General features: G+C 42.0%; 1 protein-coding gene and 1 long non-coding RNA gene across 2 annotated transcripts in view; one reads left to right on the top strand and one right to left on the bottom strand.

Moving 5' to 3' along the window:
* ACTR3 (actin related protein 3) overlaps nucleotides 1–1,449 on the bottom strand; it is a 69,243-nt gene extending 67,794 nt beyond the window's left edge. The window contains exon 1 of the mRNA XM_045559449.1: nucleotides 1,057–1,449. Within this exon, the coding sequence (XP_045415405.1) occupies nucleotides 1,057–1,100 (44 nt within the window). The 5' untranslated portion in view covers nucleotides 1,101–1,449. The remainder of the gene's footprint in view (nucleotides 1–1,056) is intronic.
* LOC123643748 lies at nucleotides 341–23,004 on the top strand. The gene is made up of 3 exons (XR_006736916.1): nucleotides 341–449; nucleotides 15,769–15,886; nucleotides 22,462–23,004. It is a non-coding gene; the product is annotated as an uncharacterized LOC123643748 (long non-coding RNA).
* The last annotated feature ends 208 nt before the right edge of the window (nucleotides 23,005–23,212 follow it).

The following is a 23,212-nucleotide window of genomic DNA, read 5'->3' as shown; positions in this document are numbered from 1 at the left end:
GCAAATTAAGGACATTCCCTTATACCTCTATACCTTCCTTCCTGCTTCAAGATACTGTCACAGAATGAACATATATAACTTAAATTAATTGATTTTCCAGGGTGCTTCACTTCTCCTCTCCCCGTGGAACACAACTACAGTTTAAGTTCACATAAATTGATACTTAGCACCGGTAATTCAGTCTCTTTAAAACCTGTTTAATTTTGAAAGTTCTAATAAGATGTGTTCAGGTTGAAAACTAAAAACTACCTTATAAGGGTATAAAAGATTGAAAGCAGGAAGCGGCTTTGACAAAACTAAGGAAGTTGCAGCGCGCTTGCTCACTGGGGGACTTTTTTGAGGCTAGAGAAGTAACACATGACATCTTTCTCTCTCGAATTAAAATGTGACTTGGTTCACTGGTAAAAACGAAGAGGGAGATGGAAATGACCGGGAGTCGAAAAGAGAAGGTGGGTGGTCAAATGAAAGCCCCACTCTAGGTTCCCATTTTCAGAGACCGATCCTTCCCTTTCCCCACCCACACCCTGGGCAATGTGGTCACAGCAATCTTGCAAAACCTACAAGGAGCACTTCTCTTTTCTCGCTTCTGTGCCAGGCCAGTCCCCGCGCTCATCCCCTCGGTCCCCGAGCCCGCGGGCAGAATGGGGCGCGGAGAAAAAAGAAAGCCGGGTGGGTCCGGCACGGCGACCACCTCCACGGCCACCGCGGCCCCGCGGGAGGCGACAGTCCCCACCTCTTCGGGCGGCGCTGCCCACCGCAGTGGGGGAAGGGCCGGGAGGGGTCGCAGGAGGAAGCTGCTCCGGGGGAGGGAGAGGGCGATCCCGGCCCCGCGCCGCCGCCCCGGTCCCGGTCCCGGTCCCGGTCCCAGGAGGGTGAAGCGAGTGCACGAGGGAGGCCCCGGCTCCACCGGGCCCCACCCCTCGCTAGCCGGCGGGTCTAAGACTGACAGCCGGCCGCGGCACCCCGCCGCACCATTCATCTCCCGGCCTCCTCCCTCCCCCGCCATTTTCCTTTCTCCGCCTCAGTTTCCCCACCCCGGCCCGTCAGCCCCCTTACCCCGTGCCACAGTCCACCACACAGGCCGGCAGCCGTCCCGCCATCTTCCTCCTCGCCTGCTGCTGCTGCTGCCGCCTCTGTCTGCTCCGTGCCGGTAGGGGCCAGAGATTGGCGGCGGGAGATGGGGGCTATCTGATCATCCACAGCCGGGCCGCCCTCACCGTCCGAGGGGGAGCCGGGAAGCCGAAGCAGGAGCCTGAAAGCAGCAGGCTCGGTCAGCGGCTCTCACTTCCGCAACCCAGGCAGGCAGGCAGTCCCCGCCCTGCCCCGCCGCGGCCTCCTCCCCCTCTCTCTCCCCTCCTCCTCACTCCTGCCCCCACCCTACAACTTCTACCCCTCACGCCGCCTTCCCCGGGAAGCCAAGATGGCCGCCGGAGCCGACGCCCGGGCCAGGCCAAGCCCAGGCCCGGAGCGCTCCCCCTTCCGGCTCCGGGCGGGAGGGGCGACCGAGCATGCGCGATGCGCTGCGGCCGCCGGCCGTGGCCCCGGCCCCGGCGTCAGTAGACTCCACTTCGGCTTTTCCAGGAGGGTAGAGGCGGGGAGGTCCGCCCGAGCTTCTGGTTCTACTTCTGAAGCTGGAAGGGGCGTTTCGCTTTAAGCGGTTGGGTTAGTTTCAGTTACTGCTGTGCTAGGTTGAGGAGTGGAAGCGCCTCCTGCAGCCAGAAATGTCTTCTCCGGTGCCCGCGGGAGAACCGCCTAATTGAAAACGTTGTCCGCGGCTTGCAGCCATTCTTATAACTTGAGTGGCTGCTTTTCTGGATGGGAAAGAGCGGTATCGGGAAGGGTGAGCAGTTGGGGGACGCGAGAACAAAGGCTGGCGCCCGGGCCCACCGGCCTTTGTTCTGTGTTTTATTCAGTTACACTTGTGCATGGTTAGGGGACTTCGGGTTGTCCTGCCCCACCCCCGGGGACACCCGTGCCCCCGAGGAAGGCAAACCTCCCAGGATTGTATTCTACGTAATATACGCAAATAGGCCTTCATTCAAGGCTTTGGATGATGGCAAAGATTTCCCTCTAGAGTACTATGATTCTACTATCAGGGTAATAGCAAGGATTAAGGGCCAAATAAAAATTTTTTTAAAGTTAAAAACTGCAAAGCCTAAAGTAACGGGTGTATCAGAACCACCTGGAAGGCGGTTAAAACAGATTGCTGGGCCACACCCCCAAATTTTTGTGATTAGTTGGTCTGAAATAATGCCTGAAAATTTGCATTTATAGTAAGTTCCAAGTGTCACTTTAGGAACATAGAAGATTAATAACTTTGTATCAGGCTTATGATAAACTACGTGAGGCTAAAATAAAAATATTTTTCTTAAGAAAGGATGTCCACTTCAGTTCAGAAGACCATATAGTATAGTATTAAGCTGGCCTGGGGGATGGAATGTGGGTTTTTCATTCATTCATTTGACACACAAGTACTGCTCACCTACTCTATTATGGCAGGGACTGTGCTGACTCTAAATATTCATTGGGGTACAAAAAGGTCTCTACTCTCACAGAGTTTACAGATTAGAGAAGAAATAGACAAATTGTATTGAAAGCAATAGACAGAAGAAAGCAGGGGACTTTGAGAAATGAGGATAAAGAGTGGCAGAATGGGAGGAAGGTGGAAGGTAGGGAAGAATTCTCTGACCAGGTGGCAGGTAAAAGCCAGGGCCTAAATGATTGTAGGATATGGGGGAAAGGTGAGGAGAAGGGGGAGTCCCCTAGGAGAGGAACAGCAAGTGTCAAAGACCTGGGGTGGGAATATGCTTGGCTTCTTCCACAAATAGAAAGAAGACTCAAGTGGTCAAAATGAAGTGAGTCGGGGAAGATGCATTGGGAGGTGAGGTCTGAGAGATAAGAAGGAATCAAACAATGCAAGAATTTGTAGACTGCTCTAAGCATTTTAAAGTTTATACTAAAAGCAAGTTGAAGCTGTCAAAGAGATTTAGGCAAGAAAATGTGGCCCCTTTGGAGAGAATGGATCCAACAAAGTCTACAATGAATCATAGCTTGTGTCATACATTGTGTGCTGAAGTTCAGGGATGGAAGTGTGTGAGGGCTGGCATCCAGATGGGATTAGATGTGTGCAGAGGAGACTCACTAAGGGACAGCAGCAGCATCAATTAATGTCCAGCATGTCCCCAGCTATTCGCACTAAATAATCCTAAGGGAAGACTTTTTTCTGAGGTTGTCTTCAAAGAAGTCAAACAGAAGTAGTTCTTTCAGATACATCATTGTTGGTTTTTCGCCTACATTTCAGATGAAGATGCTAGATGGGGATTCTTTGTTGCTGTCTCCACTGTCAGATAATTAGAGTCGTTTGGGGAAATACATGTTTGAAAATTGGTTCTGACAGAAAAGACAGATACGGTGTGGTAGGGGTACAATAAATGGTTGTTTCCAGCAGTTACAGGTAGTAAGTGGGAGTGAAGAGATCCTACCAAAGGGGTCCCAAGAGCAGAGGTCACTCCAATAGGCCACACTGGTAGCCTTCAAGATGGCAGCCCACACTCTGGCCTTGAGTGCTTGTCATGGAAGTAGTTACATGAAGGGTCAGAAACGTGAGTGCTTCCAGGTCTAGGCAGGTAATGTTATAAGTAAAGGGGACCATTTAAAGGATGTGGCAATGTGGAGAGCCCACAGGCCAACAGTTGCTATGTGGGAATGCAGGACTGGTGTTGCCAGAGCCTTTCCGCCCTCCCCCTGCCCCAAGCGAAATCTGAAATCTGCATTTTTCTCTTTGGTAACTGCTATGGTTTTAATGTGTTCCCCAAAGTTCATGTGTTGAAAATATAATCCCCAGTGGAACAGTATTGAAAGATGGGACCTTTAAGAGGTGATTAGGACAGAGGGCTCTGCCCTCAGGAGTGGATCAATGCTGGTATCACAGGAGTGGGTTCTTGATAAAAAGGAGTTTGGCCGCCTTCCCTCTCTCTCACCCGTGTGGTGCCTTCTGCTATGTTATGATGCAGTAAAAAGGCCCTCACCAGATATTGTCCCTTCGGTCTTGGACTTCCCAGCCTCTAGATCTGTGAGAAATAAACCTCTGTTCTCTATAAATTACCCAGTCTCTGGTATTCTGTTAATAGCAGCACAATGAAGACAGTAGCTAATTCTCTACATGCCACAGCTGACCTGTAGGCTGCCAGTTTGTAACTTTTGATTTCAGGGGCTGTACATGGTTTAATGGTGTGTTCCCTTCAAATATAATATGAAGTTCACGTCAGCGCTAAGTGCTATCTATCAGTCTCTTTCACATAGTTAAGACTGCCCTGTGTTTGTAAAGGCAGTAACTGTTGGGAGCATTTGGAAGCTTCCAATGCTTGTTGGAAATGTCATTTGTGCCTGTTCCTCATAAATCTGTCTACCCAAACACTTGGCTCACTTAAGATCTCTTCTGCTTCCTGTTTGCTGCATGCCAAATTGATCAGCCTCTGTGCTGTGGTGGCCCAGGCTTCCTCAGTTGCACGTAGCCTTCAGCTACGCATCCGGCCAAAGTATTGTATTTCTGACCACCCCGTTTGCATATGCTCACTCACTCTTCTCCAAACACAGAAGCAAAGGATGTCAGAGTTAGAAGGCTTCTTATAGATTATCCTGTTAGAGGTGAAAAGGAAAGCAACGGTGGATGGATGGGGTTTGTTTGACTGCCCTGCATTTATTCCTCCCTAATAGCATCCCAATTTCCTTTTAGTTCAGGTCAACTAGTTGCTTGGTTCTTGCCAGTTTCTAAACCTGGTTTTCAACTTTGCAGGCATTTATGAGTCTAGAAATTATCCTTCCAATAAATCCCCTTTGGCTCAAGTTAGCCGTAGTGAGTTCCTATTACTTGCATCAAATTTAAGAACCCTAAGTGGTACAGAAGCCCAGAGAATTTGAGTGATTTTCCCAATAAAGAAACTAAGGAACAGAGTCCAGATCAAAACCGAGTTCTGACCCTTTTTCAGGGTTCTTTATTTGTAATGCCAACTTAGTGAATGTCTTTGGATTTTAAAAAGTGTCCAAAATGGCTGGGAGTAGTGGCTCACACCTGTAATCCCAGCACTCTGGGAGGCTGAGGCAGGAGGATTGCTTGAGCTCAGGAGTTCAGTTCAAGATCAGACTGAGCAAGAGCGAGACCTTGTCTCTACTAAAAATAGAAAAATTAGCCAGGCGTGGTGGCTTACACCTGTAGTCCCAGCTACTTGGGAGGCTGAGGCAGGAGGATCACTTGAGCCCAGGACTTTGAGGTTGCAGTGAGCTATGATGATGCCACTGCACTCTACATGGGGTGACAGAGTGAGACCCTGTCTCCAAAAAAAAAAAAATGTCCAACAAATTCACATGACTCAATCTCCATTATTTTAAAATGAGAAATATTATTATTTAAAAAATCATATTAGTGCCCTGTAAGAAGAGACCAGAGAGCTTAGTTGCTCTCTGTTTTCCCCCACTCCAACCCCAACATGTGAGGACACAGCAAGACTGCCTTCTGCAAGCCAGGAAGAGAGCTCTCACCAGAAACCAAAGTGGCCGGCACCTTCATCTTAGACTTCCTGGCTTTCACAACTGTAAGAAATTTCTATTGTTTAAACCAAAAAAAAAAAAAATCAACTGAGGTCCTTACTACAGGGATGACTATTTGCAAATTGGCAGATCAATCAAACCCACAGAAAGCATTAATTAAGAGCAGATATATAACTGATCGATATGTCCATGCAGCCTAGTGGTCAGAAGGAAGGGCTATGAATCCTGGCTTCTCCCTTCTTGAATTGTGTGGCCTTAGACAACTAATTTAGTGTGTACAGAAAGCACAGATTTTGCAATCAAGAGGTTTGCATTGACTGTGAACTCTTTTACTTATTCTGTTTCTTCATCTGTAAAATTGACAGGAATACTTAACCTATAGGGTTGTTGTAAAGCTTAAATTTTTTTAAGAAAGCATATTATCAATCACAGAGGGATCTTATTATGGACAAGGTGAAGAAGAATTAATTATAAAGAGGCTTAAAGATCAAGAGGTTTAATTATAAGGAAATGACTTATTATTTACACATACAGACTTAAGCATCCAAAAATTTGTCCTCTTCTTCACAGACACAGATGTTATCTTGGGGCCCGTGTGCCCACTCTTTTAATGATACCATTGTATAAAATATTTTTAGAAGCTCTTCTTTAGACGTGCCTTCAAAACCTATAGTACATGCCTTTGAATGTCTTCATTGGTGGCAAACCTTGGTCCTTTGTATGTAGAATTGATATTTGGAATTGGCCAAAAGTCATTTCTTTAGGGCCAAGTCCAATGAATAAAATGGCTGATCAACTAGAGTTATGTTTTTGGACGAAAACCTTTGTGTGACTAAAAATAAGACTGGTTTTTGTATGTGACCTATAAACTGCCTCAACCATGGTTTTAGAATGAAATTCTAGAAAGATTTTATTCAATGGCCACATCCCTGAGTGCTATGGACTGAATCTTGTGTCCCCCGCCAAATTCATGTTGAAATACTAACCCCCAAGGTGATGGTCTTAGGAGGTGGAGCCTTTGGTAGGTGATCAGGTCGTGGTGGCAGATCCCTCATGAATGGGATTAGTCCCCGTACAGAAGAGACCCCAAAAACTCCCTCACCCTTTCCACCGTGTGCAGACACAATGAGAACACAGCCATCTATGCACCAGGATTCAGGTCCTTACCAGATGTGGAATCTGCCCACAGCTTGGCCTTGGACTTTCTAGTCTCCAGAACTATGAGAAATAAATTTCTGTTGCTCAGAAGCCTGTGGTACAAGTTGAGTATCCCTTACCCAAAATGCTGGGACAAGAAGTATTTTAGATTTTGGATTTTTTCAGAACTTGGGATATTTGTGTATAAGTAATGAGATACCTTGGGGATGGGACCCAAATCTAATACAAAATTCATTTATGTTTCATATACATCTTACACATGTAGCCTGAAGGTAATTTTATACAGTATTTTTAATAATTTTGTGTATGAAACAAAGCTTGTGTTAAATACTTATGTGTGGAATTTTCTACTTGTGGTATCATGTCAGTGCTCAAAAAGTTTCAGATTTTGGAGCATTTCAGATTTTGGGTTTTCAGATTAGGGATGTTTCACCTGTACTTTGTTATAACAGCCCTAACAGACTAAGTAGGATAAAATATTCATTATATGTTTAATTTCAATTGAAAATATATTTTATGCAGTGATAATATCTGTGCAACATTTGAAACAAGGTAAGATTCTGTGGGACACCACCTTGGTCCCCTCACTGCAAAGAACAAATAGCAATTTGAAAGAAAAGAGAAGTTTCACCGTACACACACACACACACACACACACACACACACACACACAGACACACACACACACACGCACAGACACACACACGCACACACACGCACACACACACATGCACAGACACACGCACAGACACACACACACACACACACACACACACACACACGCACAGACACACACACCTCATGTTATATGTAAAAACAGATTCTAAGTGGACTATAAATCTCCAGTGCACAATAAAATCCACACTCTTTGTTGTTGCCTGCAAAGCCCTCCACGTTCTGTGCCCACCTCCCTCTCTAACTTGTCTCGTCTTCTCTCCTGATGTATTAGCCACATCAGCCTTCTTGCTGCAGTTTACACACACCAGGCCATTCCATCTGCATCTTCTCCCTGGACTTTCCCCCTAGTCATCAGTTCCTCTGAAATCAGTTACCTCCTCAGGGAAGCCTTTCCTGACCACCAATCTGAGGTGGCCTGCCTCACTCTCTCCCCTGAAACCATGTTATAATTCTCTAGGGGAGATGTCTTATTTATTTATGGTTGTTTATCATCTCTCTCTCTCTCAGCTAGAAAGTGCTGCCACCAGAATTTGAAGAGAGCCTGGCATACAATGTTAGTGCTCAATAAATATTTGTTAAATGAATGAAAAAAAAAAATAAATAAAACTATAAATTAGTATAAGATGGCCAGACACGGTGTCTCACCCCTGTAATCCCGGCAGTTTGGGAGGCTGACTGGGGAGGATCTCTTGAGGCTAGGAGTTCAAGACCAGCCTGGGCAATGTAGCAAGACCCTGTGTCTAAAACCTAAAAAAACTTAATTATTATAAGAAATTAGGAGAAAATTTAGAAAAATATTGGTATAATCTCAAGGTTGGCAAGACTTTCTTAAGTAAAGGAAGAAATCCATAGCCATTAATGAAAATAATTGGTTACATAAATAATTAAATACCCACCATCTAAAGACATTTTAAAAATTATAAATTAGAAGAAAATATTTAAAAAGAGAAAAAACATCCAAGGCTGACAACTGTATGGGAAAACGGACATGCGGAAGGAACACTGCAGAGAATGTGACTTGCCCTACCCTCCTGGAAGGTTACCCAGCAGTATCTATTACAATTCAAAACTTATGTATGTTAGACTTAGGAATCCCCTTTTGGTGAATCCTAAAGAAATAAAAATACTGATGTTGGAGAGAAGATTATGATCACGAAGAATTGTTTAAAAATTAGAAGATTTAGAAATATATCTTTTGTTTCAAGTGCCACTATGACCAGGTTAATTAATCTCAGGGGCTCTCTTAGCCCAGAAGGCAAAGCTGGATCTTGAAGGCAACTAGTAATCTCTTCCATCTGTCCGTGTTAACCCAGAGGGATGTGAAGTGGAGACTGATACTTATGCTTCTGCCTTCGTAAACAGTACCTGGATTTTATTCAGGTACCTATGTGCCCAGCCAAAAGACTACATTTCTCAGTCTCCTTTGCAGCTGGGTGTGGCCATGTGATTAAGTTATGGCCAATGACATAAGTAGAAGTAGTTGAGTGGAACGTCTGGAAAATATCTTTAAAGGATGACTCAATTAGGGGGAGTGCCATTTCGTTTTTCACCCTCCACCTTGCTTCCTGCCTGAAACACAGGTAAGGTGACTAGAACTCCTCAGCTATTATGGATGATTAATTGACCTTGGGACTAGAAGCCATATCCCAAGGAAGGTAAATAGAAGGAGTCCAGGTTCCTCATGAACCTGGTCTACCCACCTCCAGACTTATTTTACAGGAGAGAAAAATAAACCTTTAGTGTTTAAGCCACTGTAATTGGGTGTTTTTGGTTACATGCAACTGAATCTATTTCTAATTGATAATACCATCTTATAATGTTAAATGCAAAAAACAAGTTTCTAAGTAACATCAGAAGGGTACAAACTCAAATGTTTGTAGGTGATAGGCCAGTAATACAGAAAGGTGGATGAGCAAGGTATAAATAGTAGGGAATAGGGCATGTTGAACTGGAAAGCCCATGCAGCATCAATAATATTACCATGTAGGCCTGTGAATTGAGATCTTCTGATTTTTTAAGTTAAATTTCCCCAATGTTCTGCAAACAAAACATTTTTCCCAGCTATATCTAGACTGTGACCACAGGCCATCAGTTGGTGACCTTTGATTTGTAGTATGATCTAATATTTGGAAAAATACCTTAAAAGGGGAGGGGTTAGGGGAGGAGAAAAGCAAGGAAGGGTGGGCCCTTTACATGTATATATGTATATGTGGTTTAAGCATAGAGATGATTTGGAAGATTACACACCAAACAATAGAAACCTAGAGGGGTAATATTGGAGAGGGAGATTATTAACTTTTTTGTTAAAACTCTGTATTATCTATTTTGTTAAAATGAATATACATTAATTTTTTAACTTAAAAAAATGAATTAGGTAGGGTGAAAATTGCTGAGAAGTTAAGCAGACTACAAATCCAATGCAAATGCCACAACATAAGCAGAGGACATTTTTAGGATAATTCAGTCTGAGCAAGTCAATCTGTCTTTGGAGTAGGCCATTAATATAAGCACAAATATCTCAATCTACAGAATATAGATTTGAGAGGGAAAACACAAATAATAAGTTTCAGTGACTTTCATTAACTGTAGATGAACTTGAAGTCAAGTATAAACATGTGACCTCCCAATGGGTGCATTTCTTTTAGTCTAGTACATCATGTTGTTTTTATTAAAACTAGTTCTAGGTTTTACAGCAGCTCATATTTTTAAATAGTCATTGCATTTTTTTCTGCTTCTGTCACAGACTTTGCCATTCTCTTCAAAACACACATTTGAAAAATGTTAAGGCTTCTCATCTCAATCTAAAACTGTGCAGTTGGTTCTAGTCTGATGAAAGGAAACTGGATTGAGAATATTTTTTTTCTGACACGTCTGTTTTCATCCTTTAGTAAATTTGACAACTTGTGACAGTTCTCACATTTTTGGAACAAGTCTCCCAAGTATAGAAGCTAGCAGCAATATATGATAAATTATAAATTATTTGACTGTTTTGGATTCATCCAAAATGAAGTTTATCAAACTTTCCCCTCCTTCTCCCTGCCCCCAGGTCCCTGGCGTACATGCTGTGCCATTACAGCGTTTATGCCTAGGGAATTATGATCCTTAAATAGCAGTTGATTGCTCTAACAGTGCATTCATTAGATATTCTAGGATATTTCACAGGATAATAATTTTGCGGAAGGAACACTATAGTTCTGTAGTTTAGCAAGTGAGAAAGCTGGGGTACAGAGAAATTAAGTGACTTATTTAAGATCTTAGAAACAAACTGGTATAGTACCTCTACTTAACTATAGCTCTAGAGATTTATAGAAAGCCAAAGTACATTGAAAATTCACACAATTCTTCTGGAAAATAGCAAATTCAGTGATGCTATAAAATGTAGCATGATGTCCTAGTGGTCAAGACACTTTTGGTAGCAAATGAGAGAAACCAAGCTCAACTTTGGTTAAGAAAAAAAAGAAATGGGCCCGGGGCCGTGGCTTATGCCTGGAATCCCAGCACTCTGGGAGGCTGAGGTGGGAGGATTGCTTGAGCTCAGGAGTTCAAGATCAGCCTGAGCAAGAGTGAGACCTCATCTCTGCTAAAAATAGAAAAATTAGCTGGGCATGGTGCTGTAGTCCCAGCTAGTTGGGAGGCTGAGGCAGGAGGATCACTTGAGCCCAGGAACTTGAGGTTGCAGTGAGCTATAATGATGCCACTGCACTCTACTCAGGCAACAGATCAAGACTCTGTCTCAAAAAAAAAAAAAAAAAAAAGAATAAAAAGAAATGTTTTCTTTCAAGGGAGTGGAGTTTAAACAAGTGTAAGTTATAAATTGGATTCAGGCATAACTGGATGCAAAGACTCAAAAATGTCATCAGAATCTGCTTCTTTTTCTCTCTTGGCTTTGCTTGCCACTGTGTTGGCTTCATTCTTTGGCAGCTTTACTCCTATGGTGGCAACAATGGCTTATGTTCTAGCAATTTATGAACACACACAGGGCAAAGAGTAAGTGCACCTTTCTCAGTGGTCCCAACAAAGACCCTGGAAATAACTCTCTTTGACTAACTTGGATCAGGTGTTCTTCCCGAGCACAACACTGTGACTCCAGTTGGCCAGGCATGGGTCACACATCCCATCCCTACCACCAGCCCCTCCAAAAATAACCACATGGGCAGAAAGGGAAGAGTGGTTACAAAGGGAAAAATAAGTGTTTATTTCCCAGAGAGGGGTAATGAATGTAAGGCAAGCAAAAACAAAGGAAGTCCATTAAAATTCTATTTACATTTACATTGTACTGTAAACTAATACAACTAAGTGTTAATTTCTTGCTTAGCGGTGGCTGAGAGTTAATGATATTTTCATTAAAAGAAAAAACTACCAACACCATGGAAGAAGAAAATGTAAAACCAGAAAACAAAGAATTGCACTACAAAAAACAAAAATCATTGACTTTGGGGAAAAAAATGCCATACTGTGTGTGTGTGTTTATATTGTCGGTCCATAAATGAACACAAAGGCAAAATGAAAAATAAAAACGTTGGCCATCTGCCAAACATTACATTAATCTAAATGTTTAATGATTCCATCAATGCTGCACTGGGAAAAGCAATCATTATATTTTTGCAGTAGCATTTGTTTATTTTGGTTTCCATTTCATTTCAAATGCTGATGAGCTCGTGCTAGCTATATTTAGTGTTTTATTGGAAGGTGTGTAATTATTCAGTTCATAAAGAGAAATGGCCTCATACACAGCCGATTCCTTATCATAATGTAACTAGCACTCTACTCATTCATTTGCCCATTCATTCATGTTATGTGCCAGTTATGAACCAGGAACAAGGCTGGACACTAAGATTAAGGAGATGAGTAATTTGCAGCTCCACCCCTTGAAGAAGTCAAAGTGCAGAGAGGAAAATAGACAAATAAAAATTAAAGTGCACCGTGAAAAGGGATTTACATGGGGCTTTAAGTGCAGAGGAGGAATTTCAGCTGAGAGCTCAGAGAAGGCTTCAAAGAAGAAGGCTTAGGGAACGCTTTCCAGGGTGGAAAAGGAGGTGAAAGGCAATTCTGGAGATAATAACAAGTGCAGTGACACAAAGGCTTAAAAGAACCCTGGGTGTTTCAGAAGTGGGTTACAACTCTGGCTGCAGTATAGGCCAGGGTGTGTACAAGGGAAGAGTCCATGTGAACAGCTTTGTGTGCTAAGTTTGCACTTTACCTTATATTTCCGAAACCCTGGTCTCCCAACTAAAGCCAGGCTGATTAGTAAAGAAACATCTGGAGGAGCTTTTTAAAAATACAGAGTGCTCAGGCTCCACTTGGTTCAGGAAGAATCTGTGTTTTAAAAAAAAACGTCCTTGTGTGATTCAAGAGTACAATCCAAGTTTGAGTACAACCGTGCGTAGGCAATGAGGGGCCATCACAGGGCACTGGGAAAGAGGAAAATGTATTTTGGAAAGATGGCTCTTTTGCCAGTGGAAAGTTGCATTACAGCAGGTCAAAACGGGAGATGGAGAGCTGATAGGAGAGCAGTTGTGACTGAGCACGTGAGAAACGGCAAGCACCTGCACTGCAGCAAGGGAGCGGGCATGGAAAGCAGGAGAATGTTCAGAGACGTTTCTGAGGAATGTAGTCCCAGGACTAGATGATCTGTTCGATGTGGGAAGTGGAATGGGGTGGATTTTAGTTCATAAAGGGTGCCCTTGGGAACTGGCAGTGAGAGGTAAGCAGGAGGCCTGTCCCTGTGTAAAACAGCTTGGTGTTAGCTCAGGGTGGGAGACCCAGCCAGAGCTTGCCTGGCAGGAGGCCAAGGCTGGGCTGGGCCAGCCAAGCTCTGGCAGCCCAGATATGGGAGGCTGAGGTTGAAGGCTTGCTGAACACTCCTCCCCAGGGGACACCTCCCCTCTGTTCTACCTGTGTGGCTCCCTACCCATAGTCATCTCTCATAGCCCTGTAGTTAGGTTTTCTCTTTAGTCTATGTAACTCCCCGAAGCCAGAAACTATTGTTTATCTGTATGTTCTCAGAGCCTAGCCTAATGCCTGCACATATTTGATGCTCAGTAACAACTTCTGGGTGAATGAATTTTATTAATTACCTAGATGATTACAGCTACCACAGCCTCATTATATCTGAATAGTCCTTTGGCCTCATTTTTTGTGATAATTATATAAATTTGTATTCTTGTAATTCTACATGCTTCCATTATTACTTTCCAAGATGCACATTTTTGTGATGAATAAGAGAATAAGCAAAATACATCCCTTTCTTCCAAACATCAATTATCACAAGATGCCTGTATAATTAGTGAAACAGGCATCTCCTATACAAACTAATTTAGATTCCACCAAAAAGCTCTTGATTAATTAAAATAATTATTTTAAAAAACTTTCAATTGAATCAATTAAAGACAAGAAACAATTTTCAATTCTGTTACCCAAACAAGTTTGTATGAATCCAGAGAGATTATTTTTAAATAGAGTGTTATGATCACTTCTAAAGTATTTATATTTTTCACATATGGTGCTGCCTGGGATAAACAAGAGGCTTCATTCAAGCCCCAAAGTAGAACTACCATGAATGATAAACAAATATAATGTAAGGGAGAAAATGTAAGACAAGTAAGTTACTTCAGTCTGTAGGTGTATGCTTTCTCTGTTCACAGATTGGACGATTCCTTTTTTGTTTCTTTCCCCTTTATCTTTGCCTTCCTTGCAGATAGTGTCCTGTGAGCACCAAAGAGGAGCATCTTATTTGCAAATTTCAAATCAACAGAAAATTTGAACAGCTATAACTTTTCTTTATAATCTCCTGCCATGAGAAAGAGCAATGACAAGTAGAAAAACTAATATCAGCTATTTCAAAATACAATTTCCTAGCAGATATGAGAGTTAACTTCAGATAACCAAAAAAGTGTACAACAGCTAAGACAATGGAAAAAACTAAGGAAAAAATCCTTTTGGGATTCTCATGTCTACATCTCAAACTAGGTATTTGGAATGAATTCCTACATGTGGGCAATGAAATGTACCTCTCTAAGCCTATTTTCTCTTTGTTACTTCCCTGTGTGTGTTGATGTTCTGTTTCCTTGATATGGCCTAATTATCCTGAAAATCTACAACTTCCTGTTTTCCCTGCTCTCCTGGAGACTGTTTCATGCTTTTCTACTTATAATTTATGATGTATATGTGCTAGTCCCCTATATTGACTTCACTCCTGTTTATGACCCTCTATTCTGTATGCAGTACCCAACATACCTCACTGGCCTTGCTCAACCCCTGGTTCTGGCTTCTCTGACCTGCTTTCATCTCTTGCTACTCCCTACCCCATACAACATACTGCACTAACCTTAACGTGCTGGTCATTTGCCTCCTTGCTCCCAGATCCATCCATTCTTTGTCCTTCTCCTGTTCTGTCTATATTGCAGGAAGCTGATTCCTGCCAACCCCATTTCTTAGGCTCATTTGCCAAGACCCAAAAGAAATTAGGACAATGAAAGATAAGATAGGCCGGGCGCGGTGGCTCACGCCTGTAATCCTAGCACTCTGGGAGGCCGAGGCAGGAGGATCACTCGAGGTCAGGAGTTCCAAACCAGCCTGAGCAAGAGCGAGACCCCCGTCTATACTAAAAAATAGAAAGAAATGATCTGGACAGCTAAAAATATATAGAAAAAAATTAGCCAGGCATGGTGGCGCATGCCTGTAGTCCCAGCTACTTTGAAGGCTGAGGCAGGAGGATCGCTTGAGCCCAGGAGTTTGAGATTGCTGTGAGCTAGGCTGACACCACGGCACTCTAGCCTGGGCAACAGAGTGAGACTCTGTATCAAAAAAAAAAAAAGAAAGAAAGAAAGAAAAAGCAGGAGCACTGGTAGAATAAGAGGGTAAACCAACATATTTCCCCTGCTCTTTGATTCAGGCAGCTTCTCCCCCATGGCTGCTCTTCCTCTGCAGTCGCTGTTCTTCCTGGGCAATGGCTCCCAGGGTCTGTTAACCCAGCTCCTCTGTCTCTCCAGCCCTGGAGGTGCATGGTGGAGGATTCCTGCTATTGCCACTCTCCAGGATGCCCATTCTTTCCCAGTTTGGCTTTCCAGCCCTTCCAACACTTATATGACTAGTTCCTGGTATTAACTTCCCTCAACGGAACTACCTGAGGGGTTCTGATTTCTGCCTGAACCCCATCTCACACACTGAGGTGACAATACCTGGCAAGTTATTAAGCAAAATGCAAAACAAGGATCACAATCATAGAAGAATTCATGTAGGTATTGCAAGGGTCACATCCCAAAATATCCAGTGGAGGTATAAAATAACTAAGGTACGTGTTACTGAAAATACGTAATACCTAAAGACGGGGTCATTAAAAATGTTTAAAGCCATTTTCATTTAATTCTTATCTTCATTCTTTAGCAATCTCCCATCAAGAGGGAAACCACGGAGAACGGAGGCTGATGCCCACACTGAGCCCAAAATAGTTCCAAGTAGATTTGCTTGAACAAAAGAAAAATGTCATCAGCACCCAGAGTAGGTAAGAACATGCATTCAACACTGCCGTTCCTCTAAAGACCCCTGCTGCTCTCCCACCAGAAGCACTCTCTCTGCACTAATTTGACCTTCCCATGACATAAAAGCATGTAGTAAGTCATGTAATAAGTCAAGCTTATTACGTGGATGAGTCCAGGACAGTTGTCAGTAGCCTAAATGGGCCTAGGAGTGACCCATCCTTTGAGATAGCTTTGAAAAATCAGACTTTTGTGTTCTGTGAAAGGGCTAGGCTGTGATTTTATGAGCTTCAGCAGGATTCAGTTCATCATGTCTAGCTTCAAAGCAAACCCTTTCTGGTTTGGTTGAAATGGAGCAGAATTAGAAGGCACAAAGGGGATTCATTTTATTCTTTAACCAGTGATGGTCCATATATTTGCTAGGACTTCTGTAACAAAGTACCACACACTGGATGGCTAAAATGACAGAAATGTACTGTCCCACAGTTCTGGAGGCTAAAAGTCCAAAATCCAGGTGTCAGGATGGTTGGCTCTTATGGAAGGCTATGAAGGAGAATCTGTTCCATACTCCCCTCTCAGCTTCTGTGGGTTGGTAGCAATCTTTGGCATTCCCAGGCCTCTGTCACATCACCCTAATCTCTTCACCTTCACCTGGCGTTCTCCCTGTGTGTGTCTCTGTGTCCAAATTTCCCCTTTTGTCATAAGGCCATCAGTTATATTGGATTAGGACCCACTCTAGTGATCTCATTTTAACTTGATTTCTTCTATATTTATTCTGAGGTACTGGGGGTTAGGACTCCAATATATATATATATATATATATATATATATATTTTTTTTTTTTTTTTTTTTTTTTTTTTGGTTTGGTGAACACAATTCAACCCTCAAGAATCCATTTAGCTGATTACTCTCTCTCTTTCTGAACTCTCCCCATTTCTCTCCACATTGTGTTTTGGCAGAACTTACAGTCAGGAAAACATCTAGTCCACTTATTCACTGAGATGTAAGTGGCCAAAGCTGTCTTTGTCTACTTATAATGTACAATGGTCCAAAAGGATATAAAAGAGTGATAAGAAACTGATTGATTTTAATATGTTGTTCCTCTTGAAAACATCTGCATTTTAACAAATCACAAAGAATTATACCTGTTGTTCATTATAGTATAAATGGTAGCAAAACTTCTTATGAGTAAGAACTTGCTTAGCAAGTTTTAATTGTAATTAACATAAAAACTGCATTTTTTATTAATGGCAAAATAAAGTTGAGTTCCAGGTTGGTAATATGATGATATGCACTTATACTTCTCTACTGAAGATTACTATAAATTTCTTCTTTAATACTAATAAAAGATATAAGCATTCTTGAAGGAACTGCAGACAAAGCTACTGACACATCAGCATTATTTCATAAGTGGTACAGAGGCTATGAAATGAGCAGTATATTTAAACCACTTTCACTAACAATGGCTGCCTTTTAGGTCCATCCCCTCCAAAAATACACTTAGGAGCCATTTTTGCACCCCATAAAAGATTAATTAATTTATTTTTATTTATTTATTTTTAGAGCCAAGTTCTCACTATGATGCCCACGCTGGAGTGTGGTGGCTATTCACAGGCACAATTATAGTGCACTTCAGCCTCAAACTCCTGGGCTCAAATGATCCTCCTGCCTCAGCCTCCTCAGTAACTGGGACCGCAGGCATGTACCACTGCACCCAGCAGCTATCATATTTTTTAAAAAACTTAAATCAAATGGACTTTAAAAACTAAAAAGCATGATAGGAAAACTTGACGTCAGGTATTAGGATCTAAAATACAGTTGATTTTCATTATCTGTGGTAGTTATATCTGTAAAGTTGCTGCAGACACTGAATTAGTAAATTCTGAACTCTTGCTCCTAGAAGAAATACAGGGTTAGGTTCCTATAAGCCTCTGGCCACAACATTTTTGTCAACCAATCAATATATAACCTTGTTTTATGTGTGTTTCTGTTTAAAGATAATTTATTTAATGCATATTGTTGATTCATTAACATTAAAGTCACAGCTAACAGCACTATAACTCATACCTGAATGAAGCTGATCTAACACACGTTTTCTCCATAAGGCACATCATAGCCTTCTGTGCTTAGGAACACTAGACAGCACTTAGCACTATAATTGGAGGCCATTTTAAACGGTAAAATCACCACCGAAAAGAACAAAAATGTGAAAAACGTGGCACTAAATAGACAGAAAAAGACGCATACATAGTGTAAAAGCTGAAACAAGAAGGCAGAGTCACCTTTGTTCAAATTCAGCTAGGAACATGTGCAATCAACAACTCAAATGTTTTGCCATTATGCACATGTCTGCAAATGATCACAAAAGTGCTGTGGGTATTGTTTTTGGTGTTATAAATAAATTTCAATGAGAAGGAGAATTTGCAGATATGGAAGCTATAAATAATGAAGATTGACTATACTTTGACCTGGCCCATAAGCCAGGAAAAAGCTCTATTTGCCTAGCAAAATAGATTATTTACATTTAAAGTTCATATTTGTAATTTGTGATGTGAGACTTAGTACTCTAGACAGATGGAGAACAGTGATATGATAGGAAGTTTTTTTACTGTATTTCTTTTTACACCTTTTGGTTTTTGAATCATGAGAATGTATTAACTATTAAAAAAATTAAATTTGCGGAAGAAGAAAGAGGAGGATGAGGAAGAGGAGAAGAGGAGGAGAAGGAGGAAGAAGAGGGGAAAGGTTAAGAAGACGAAAGAGAACCCCAGTAAGTGTTCTGTGTGCTATATGGTAGAGAGCAGATATTTTAAGCTCAGATTACATTAACACTATGACCATTAGACCATAAGAGTTTACAAAGTTATATATCTTTTTATAAGTCACATACTTGCAAATATCTTTTGTCTTATAAATCATGCACTTATTAAACACTTACTGAATACCAAGGACAGTTGCTAATATATTTATTTTTTTCCTTATGCCTGTGAAGTATTAGGTTGAATCGTGAAATTGCCAATATTCAACCATTTTTGACCTACAAAAAATTCATTTCTTATGCTCAATATAATTTTAATTTCCCCATTTTAATGATGAGGAACCCAGGGTTCACAAAAGCTGAGCAACTGCCCAGAGGCACACACAGTTAGCAAAAGAGACTCTTGACGTGAGCCCAGATCTCCTGTTTGTACTGAGTAGTGATGGGTATGAATTCCAGGCCAGTGCAGTAAATGCCTAACTTTCTTTTCCTATGTGTGACCTTAAATGCCACCAGATTGTGGAAACTTGACATCAATTAAGTCAAGATTTTCTCCCCTCACCACTTCCCACCCATTCCTGAGAATCGTGTCTGGGAGGTGCCACAGGCCCAGCGGCCCAGCTCTCCCCCAGACATTCCTTCTGCTTCTGCTGCAGCTGGCAGGCCACTGGAACTCTGGGATCTTGCTGCCTTAGCTCAGCGTTAGGGGCACCTGGCCTTGCTCTTCTCAGGCAGGAGGTTCTACCCTGCAGACCACTTTCTCTGAAACCACTAAGGCTCTCTTGGATCCAGACCATCATCTAGTCGCAGGAAGGAGAAAAGTCTGGCTCTACCATAGTGTATACACCCCAAGCCTTGAGTCCCCTAAAGTGTTGGCTTTGAAATTGCAAAACCTTAATTTTGGGCCTTGAAAAGACTCTTAAACACTTCTCTGCTTATGGTTTCAAAGTCTGTTTTGAAATGCAAAATAATCACAAATCAACTCTATTGTCTTTTGTTCCTTTCTTGAGGATTAAGGCAAAATAACCAGTTGCCTGAATAGTGAGGTTGAGGGGAGGGGAGGGATAACAGGAAAGAACAGATGGGAGGAGAGGAAAACAAAATTAATGTTTAAAATACTGTCTGCCCACATACATTTGTTGTGCTTTTCTCAACACAGCTTCTCAGGTAGCTCTCAAACTTGGGAATGCTCATGAAATTGTTCAAGAGAGTTGTTTAAAATGCACAGACCCTGCTTCATTTAGAGAGTACAACTCTGGACCAGTGGAAACAGGCAAATCTGTAAGGTTATATTAATGTCCATTTGCAAACAAGTCCAGATTGAAGTAACAGCTTACGATCTTACAACATAGAAGGAAATATTTTAGGTGAATGAAACTGAAGTTTATTTTTCACCCAAAAGTTGAATAGCAACCTGGCACTGTTGAATAGCAAAGCCCACTGTGACTACAGCTCTGTGCCTTTTTGCTTTGCCTGTGAAGCAGTTCTTTTAAACACAGGTGGGGTATTGGGCCATTATTTAACCAAGACTCTTGTAAGATAGAACACCATCAAAACAGCATGACAGATCAGAGGAGAGGCAAGCAAACTGTATTGCTGTGCTACATCTAAATTGCAAAGGAGAGGAAGGACTGGGGAGAACAGTGTAATTAGAGGCATTTTAAGCTCTCTAGTGGGAGGAAGAGCAAAATATTCTATATTTGAAATTGTAGTGGGAACTTAAAAGTTCTAAGGTTATAAGGGTAGGGCTAAGGGAAAAATAAAAGGAAGAAGGTGCAATGGGTACTCAGACACACAGGGAAAGTATTTGATCAGATGCCTTAAATAATCAAAGAAACAGGCCAGGAGCAGTGGCTCATGCCTGTCATACTAGCACTTTGGGAGGCTAAGGCAGGAGGATCGCTTAGGGTCAGGAGTTTGAGAACAGCCTGAGCAAGAGCAAGACCCTGTCTCTACAAAAAATACAAAAATTAGCCAGGCATGGTGGTGCCCACCTGTAGTGCCAGGTACTTGGGAGGCTGAAGCAGGAGGATCACCTGAGCCCAGGAGTTTGAGGCTGCAGTGAGCTATGATGATGCCACTGCTCCCTAGCCAGGGTGACAGAGTGATACCCTGTCTCAAAAACAAACAAACAAACAAACAAATAAACAAAACACAAACAAAAAAAAAAAGAATCAAAGAAACAATTCTGGGAGAAAGTGATAGTAAAACAATTTTTCTCCTAAGTAGTATCATCAGAGACAGCAGGCTGGAGAAAAAAAGAGTGAGAGAATTTGGGGAGGGGTTTACCAAGGCTGAAAAAAACAGAGATGGAAGCAGATTGCATGTCTATAAGAGATAAAATAAAAATTGAGTTTTTAGGTAGAAATATTTCACTAGTACAAAGTGTCCAGGCATGCTATTAATATTTAATTTAGATTACACAGCTTTATCATGCTCACTGCATATTTTCTAAAAATACCCTAAAAAGTGCTACCCAGCCTTCTTGGCCACAGTTCAGAGGAGGGTTATGGAGCTTCATATAGTCCCAGAGAATTTTCTTTCCTGAAGGCTAATTTTGTTCTCTACCCAATCCTGCCAAACTAAGAAAATAAACATGAGTTGTTTCTTCAACAAGGAACAACTCTCAAGCCTGCTCTAGTTCTTAAAGAGGAGGCAAAAATACCAATGTTTCAAGTTCTTCTTGTAAAAGGGTTTTCTTGTACAAATAATCCCTCAAGGCTGTGTAGCACTTTATACACTGAAAGCATTTTCAGATGTATTATCTCATTTGAATTTCAGTGAATTCTAGTATAAAAAGCATTTTCTGTATCATATGTTTTCACATACTGCTTGTTCTATCAAAACCAATAAAACATTGGACATGGTTCATTAGTTTCTTATAACCTGAATACTTTCAACCTTATACTGTTTTTTCTTTAGTTTTTCGTTTCTCTTTCCTCCTGACTAGAAAGCATTTTATGCTTCTGGTCAGCTCTCTTGACTCTGCCAAATTGCTAGTCTTTCACTTAGTGGAGTAACACAAGACCCCTAAGACCTAGAAAAGTCTGGGTTGGGTTAAATACTGGCCCCCTATGTCACGGCCAGCTGCCCGGGTCATTCATTGGCAGTGGGAGAGCCACTGTTGAAGGGTGTCAGGAGCTATAAACCAAGGTTTTAAAGCCAGATTAGACCTGGCATCAACCCTGGATTTACCATTTGATAGCTATGTGGTGTCCTCTGTAAATGGTGATATCTGCTTAATTTCATTTGTAAAGATTCTAAAGACAATAGAGTACCTTCTATGTTGTAGGCATTGAATGAGTGTTCATTCCTCCCCCTTGCCTCACAGAAGAGAGGAGTCACCCACGACTTAGGAGACAAGGGCTGGTGTATGGTCTTGATAGAAGTAGAGATGTGAACTTCTCGAACCCTAACATAGTTATGTGCACACCTAAACTCTGAACAGCCCACCAAGCCTGCTGCAGCAGGAGCACTTGCTGATATCCAAGTGGACTGGCACAGTCCCCGTTTGAGCAGGTCATAAGGCACCTGCTTACCATTATCCCAAGATGGCCCCAACAGTGCACCGCAAACCACCCCAGTCAGCCCCGGAATTATGTAGCAACAAACCCAAACATCGTCAGCCAATCAGCGTCACTCATTTTAATTTCATAATATAGGACAGAAACTGAGTGTTTCAGCTTTAAAAGACCTAGTCCCTTTCTATTCTCCTAAATCTCATCCCTGAGGGTTTCCTAGACCTCTGCCTCTGTCCATGACAGGTTCTCCTCATCGCAGTAAAACTTTTCCACTCAGTCTCAATCTTAGGTCTCTAATGGTCTTTATTTTTTTCTTTAACAGCACATAGGAAGAATGTGTGTCTTAGCCTCAGTGAAAAAGGCATGACAGATCTTCCCCTATGGGAGAAAATAAAAGAAAGCCCCTGTGAACTTGACAAGATAGCTGCTGATTCTCTGCCTGATGGAGAGGACGGAGCTGTGAGAACTGCATGAGAAAGTAAGAAGTTGCTTCAGTAGCACAACTGCTCTCCCTGTGACGGGCAGTGGTCCAGTTTCAGCAAGGATGAGCTGAGTACATACACTGGCCAAACACTGCATCGGATGCCAGAGATGTGAAGACGAGGAGAACATGGTCCCTATCCTAAGCACCGCAAAGCTTAGTGGGGAAGGACAAATGAAACAAACGATGGAACACATCGTGATTGTGGTTGATGTTAAAAAAGAGCCGAGATGAAAAGTACTCCGTGGTCATTAGAGGGAGAATGGCCAGCTCTAAGGAAGGGTAAGAGCGAAGGCATCACATAAGGCAGAATGCAGATGCTACTTAGGTCTTCATGTTGGGTGTGGTCAGCAGTTATTAAGTGAAAATGAAATAAATTATGGAGTTTATTGCTAGCTCGAATTTGTACTAATTCTTCTATTTTCTTAACGATCTTTTCAATTTAAACATAAATGTTTATTTCACAAATGTGTATGTGTGTGTGAATGTAAGTATACATACATACACAAATTGTGTGTGTGTGTGTGTGTGTGTGTGTGTGTGTGTGTGTGTATAGGACGTACTGGACTTTCTTTTGTGACTCTTGCTCCTG

The sequence above is a fragment of the Lemur catta genome, chromosome 8 (genome assembly GCF_020740605.2).
Source record: "Lemur catta isolate mLemCat1 chromosome 8, mLemCat1.pri, whole genome shotgun sequence".
Lineage (NCBI taxonomy): Eukaryota > Metazoa > Chordata > Mammalia > Primates > Lemuridae > Lemur > Lemur catta.
The sequence above is the reverse complement of the archived record's forward strand: the minus strand, read 5'-3'. Positions and strand labels throughout refer to the sequence as shown.